The 5000-nt window shown below is 36.6% G+C and overlaps 1 protein-coding gene across 2 annotated transcripts in view; it reads right to left on the reverse strand.

Annotated features, from left to right (window-relative positions):
• LOC106883908 (cyclic nucleotide-gated channel alpha-3) overlaps positions 1–5000 on the reverse strand; it is a 292815-nt gene that overhangs the window by 73402 nt on the left and 214413 nt on the right. For both annotated transcript variants that reach the window (XM_089341446.1, XM_089341447.1), the window contains exon 2: positions 1132–1366. In XM_089341446.1, the coding sequence (XP_089197572.1) occupies positions 1132–1344 (213 nt within the window). In that variant the 5' untranslated portion in view covers positions 1345–1366. The remainder of the gene's footprint in view (positions 1–1131; positions 1367–5000) is intronic.

Consider the following 5000-nt stretch of genomic DNA (forward strand, 5'->3'; position numbering starts at 1 on the left):
TATATGTGTGTGTGTGTGTGTGTGTATATATGTATCTATCTATATATATACATATATATATACACATATATATATACATACATATATATATATATATATATATATATATATATATATATATATATATATACACATATGTGCATATATATTTATGTATATACATATATGTATGTTTATATATATATATATATGTACAGGTATACATATATATATGCGTGTGTTGCTTCTGATTATATTCACGCTTTCGTTTGCGTGTTTCGACTGTTAAGATGCTATTAACTGTATATATTTACACTGACCTCCATCGACCTCGAAACTGACCGAATAAGCACAAAGATGGAAGAAATTACCAATGATGAAAGAATCGGGCTGGAAACGAACTCACATTCCGATAATTCCAGCTGAATGCACTCCGTCGTAAACCATTGGACCGTAATTCTTTTTAGATTGTTTGAATATATGCAGAACTAATGTAGCATTTCGATGAACCGTAGACAATTGTTCCCCAACCACGTATAGGTTAATTATAAATACACATAAAGACACTCAAACACAAACCTGCACATATACGTATACTTATACACACACATATGCACATACATATACACACACATATGTCTCCCTTGTACCTTTCTCTTCTCTCTCTTTAATCCTTTGTTCTCTCTCTAATACCCCCCTCTTTCCCTCTCTCAACGCTTCCTCTTACCTGCCACGTGACCGGTGTCCGGCGAAGGCAGTGTTGTTCTTTTTCGCCCTACCTTTCACCAGATTGATCATGCTGGTCTGGGCTCCTGTTACGACCTCTAGGACTTACTATGTTTGCGCAACCCCACTAAGTTCGTTCGATAGCTGCAAAGCTCTTTCTGTTGTATTTGTGGTGTATGTATAATAATTATTTTTTTCTTCTGTTTTATGTAGTCGTAACATGTAAAACATTGTAATTTCTATTAGCAAATGAAACACGTGTAATGGAGAATAAATAATGTCAAAAATTTCCAGTCTCCTGTTATATATATATATATATATTTAATGATGATGATGACGATGATGACGACGACGATGATAAACAATTAAATAAGAATATAAAAGAAAACAAAACAAAACAAGATGGTTACGTAAGAAGATAAATACCTGCAGAGTCTTGACAATTCGACCCAGCGCAGTTTCGCGGTTTGGATCATCTTGACCTGTCTTTTGGTCAATCCGGATAATCTCAGAACTGGCATCTTCGTCCGTTCGGACCGACGGCTGAGAACTTAATCCACCATTTTCAATAACTTCCAATTCGTCGTCAGATGGCGCTTTCCCTGTCAATCTCTCATCTGATTTGCTAGTTGACGCCATTTATATTCAGTAAAGCGTATTCCTGGCAGAGAAAAGAAGACAGTTAAACGAATTGTTTGCAGGATTTAAAGATGAAAAGAACGATTGAGATATGCTGTAAGCAAGTCAAATGAAAGGTGTTAAAGCCCACCACAAACTCTGTGTGTGTATGTGCATGTGTGTGTTATTGTATGTATGTATTCACACATACATACATACATACATACATATATATATATATATATATATATATATATGAGAGAGAGATAGAATGTATATATCTGTGTGTACAAACTCACGCAAATACAAACATACATAACGTATACATACGTACGCACTTACGTACCCATCTACATACATAGATACATAGATATATACATACATACATATATACATATATATATATATATATATATATATATATATATATATATATATATATATATGTATGTATGTATATATATCGACATTAGAGAATTGATGTTCCGAAGCACCATATTACAGATATATTGAAAAATTAATTATAGAAAGACGTTCGGTACAATTTGTTTTCTATTAATTGAAGGATGCGTGCACTAAACGGCTTTCTATTATCAAATTTTCAGTGTGTATATATGTGTGCGCATGCGTGTGTACCCTGTAGCGCGCGCGTGTTTGTGTTTGTGTGTGTGTGTGTGTGTGTGTGTGTGTATGTATGCATATACTAATAGCATAACGTATACCTATAGCGTATATTATTCGTAATTTTGGTACATACTTCTGTCTACACTCAACACTAAATTTATCTATAAATATGTTTATGTGCGCAACTGCTCGCATGTGTATGCTGTCGTGTATGTGTGGGCGTATGTGTGGTATGTAAATGAGTGTGTGTGTGTGTGTGTGTGTGTGTGTGGTATTTGTGTGTGTTTGTGTTTGAGTGTGTGTGCGTCTTTGCGTATCTTTGCTTGTGAAGTAGAGAATATTAGAGAGACAGATACTTTGAGAGAACCAAATAGAAGAAAGGAGAGGGCGTTTTAAAGTAGGTAGTGTTAAGATTCTAGTTGGTTGAGTCCTTGTAGGGAATCGTTGTCTGGTCAGTCCTCTTATTTGACTTACACCCCAAACCTTCAAATGGTTCGGCCTAAGTTTCAGCTGGGGACGAGCTATATCTCGTTGGGATTGAGTAGTGTGTTTGGTAGCGTGCTAATCAAGCTTAATGGACTACAATATTCTTTTCTACTCTAGGCACAAGGCTTGAAGTTTTGAGGGAGGGGGCCAATCGACTAGATCGATCCCAGTATGTAACTGGTACTTGATTTATCGACCCCGAAAGGATGAAAGGCAAAGTCGACCTCGGCGGAACTCAGAACGCAAAGACAGATGAAATACCTATTTCGTTATTGCCCACAAGGGGCTAAACATAGAGGGAACAAACAAGAACAGACGAACGGATTAAGTCGATTACGTCGACCCCAGTGCGTAACTGGTACTTAATTTATCGACCCCGAAAAGATGAAAGGCAAAGTCGACCTCGGCGGAATTTGAACTCAGAACGTAACGGCAGACGAAATACCGCTAAGCATTTCTCCCGGCTTGCTAACGTTTCTTATTTCTTTACTGCCCACAAGGGGCTACACACAGAGGAAACAAACAAAGACAAACAAACGGATTAAGTCGCTTACATCGACCCAATGCGTAACTGGTACTTAATTTATCGACCCCGAAACGATGAAAGGTAAAGTCGACCTCGGCGGAATTTGAACTCAGAACGTAGCGGTATACGAAATACCGCTAAGGATTTCACCCGGCGTGCTAACGTTTCTGCCAGCTCGCCGCCTTAATGGAGTACAATATTGTTTTCTTGTTATGTGTTGCTTACTTATACACAAACTTACATACATGGCTACGTGTATGTCAGTTGAAGCGGAGGCAGGTTAGAAGGCGCGAGGCCTAATGGTTTCCAAGAAGAGTTCACGACCATAAAATCGTAGGTTTGATTCCTGGTACGAGTGGAGCGGTGTGTCGAGCAAGGTGATTTGTTTCATGCTCCAGTGTACTTAACTGAAAGTCTTGGATTCATATACCTCCTGAATGAGGTTTACTCGGTGTTTAACTGGGTGCTCTATCAAATGGTATTTCAATGAATAATTCTATGTTGTTCTAGGATATATCACTCTAATGGAGAAGATAATAAAGGTATTTTTATTTTAATCTTATTTCATCTTATTTAATCTTGTATCTTATAACAATTACTTTCTTTGAATTTATTAAGGAACTCTGGAAAATGAGAAGTGGATGATGACTTATATCTTCCCCCACCATCATTTTATTCACGTCCGCCTCTTTATCGGCTGCTGTGCAGTCTTAACATTTTTTCCTTTTTTTTTTTTGTACTAATACTCTAGCTCAACCTGGTCTAGTTTCAATCTCCGAATTGTAAAAGCTTGAATGTTGATGCCAATAAAGAAATTATTATACCGTTTTATCCTCACATGTATTTTGTCAGAAAGAAAAAAAACAGAAATCAAACAAACGACTGAAGCAATTTACACAAACATAACCTAAGTAAAAATCAAAGATACTTTTCCTAAGGGACCATGAAGCGAAAACATCACGTGTTTCCCCAAATTATAAATTACATCAAAAGCAATGAACGACATCTCAGCAGAATCTTCGGTACTTGACTGACGGCTTCATAATCTCCATTTATCTAGCAGTGAGTATTTCACTCTAGTAATACGAAGACGAAACTTTTAAGTAGAAAATCTGTAAGAAAGCAGAAGTTTGTATTGATTTCTAATCTCCTAACAAATGCGTTGTGTTTATATTTAGATGAAATGCTTGCGAGTCATCGGATTAAGTTACCTACTTTGATTCGAAACCATAGCAGATAACAGGATTACAGTATTCATGGAATCGAGTGAGTCTTAAGAACGACATTCTAGTATTAAGTACACTCTAAGAATGGCTTTTATGAGGAAATATTCGTTCCAAAATTTCTATGAACGAATTTCTATCTGACGTATTATGAAAGCCACTTCTACTCTGTGAGGATTTCGCTTGATTGTTTTTATTTTCTTTTAAATCTATTTTCATGTCTCCTGTAATCTCCTGAAGCATATGGGAGTAGAGCTGTAGGAAATTATCAAAGAAAACGAGACAACATTCAATAAGTTTTCTTCCAGAATGGTTAGAGTGCAATGGCACAGATTAGGGAATGGTATCGGCTCCTTTATAATAATACTAATAATAATGGTGATGGTGGTGGTGATGATAATTATTGTTATTGTCGTTGTACTTGTAGTAATCTGTCACCATCACTGGAAGAGCTTACATTATGTTGAAACAATAGATTTCAATATACTAACCAATTACAAGAATATTAAAACCCCCAAAAAGGCGTCGAGCTGGCAGAATCGTTAGCACGCTTAGCGGTATTTCGTTCGTCTTTACGTTCTGAGTTCAAATTCCGCCGAGGTCGACTTTGCCTTTTATCCTTTCGGCGGCTCGATAAAATAAGTACCAGTTACATACTGGTGTCGTTGTAATCGACTTACTCCTTTCACCGATATTGCTGGCCTTGAGCCTAAATTTGATATCAATATTACAACCCTGAATACGACAATAATCTAAAGTAGTCTCCATTCCAAGTCTTCAAATCTATTGAGTTCAGCACTTTGAAACAAAAAAAGTAT

The sequence above is a fragment of the Octopus bimaculoides genome, chromosome 24 (genome assembly GCF_046866305.1).
Source record: "Octopus bimaculoides isolate indiv1 chromosome 24, ASM4686630v1, whole genome shotgun sequence".
NCBI classification, from domain to species: Eukaryota; Metazoa; Mollusca; class Cephalopoda; order Octopoda; family Octopodidae; genus Octopus; species Octopus bimaculoides.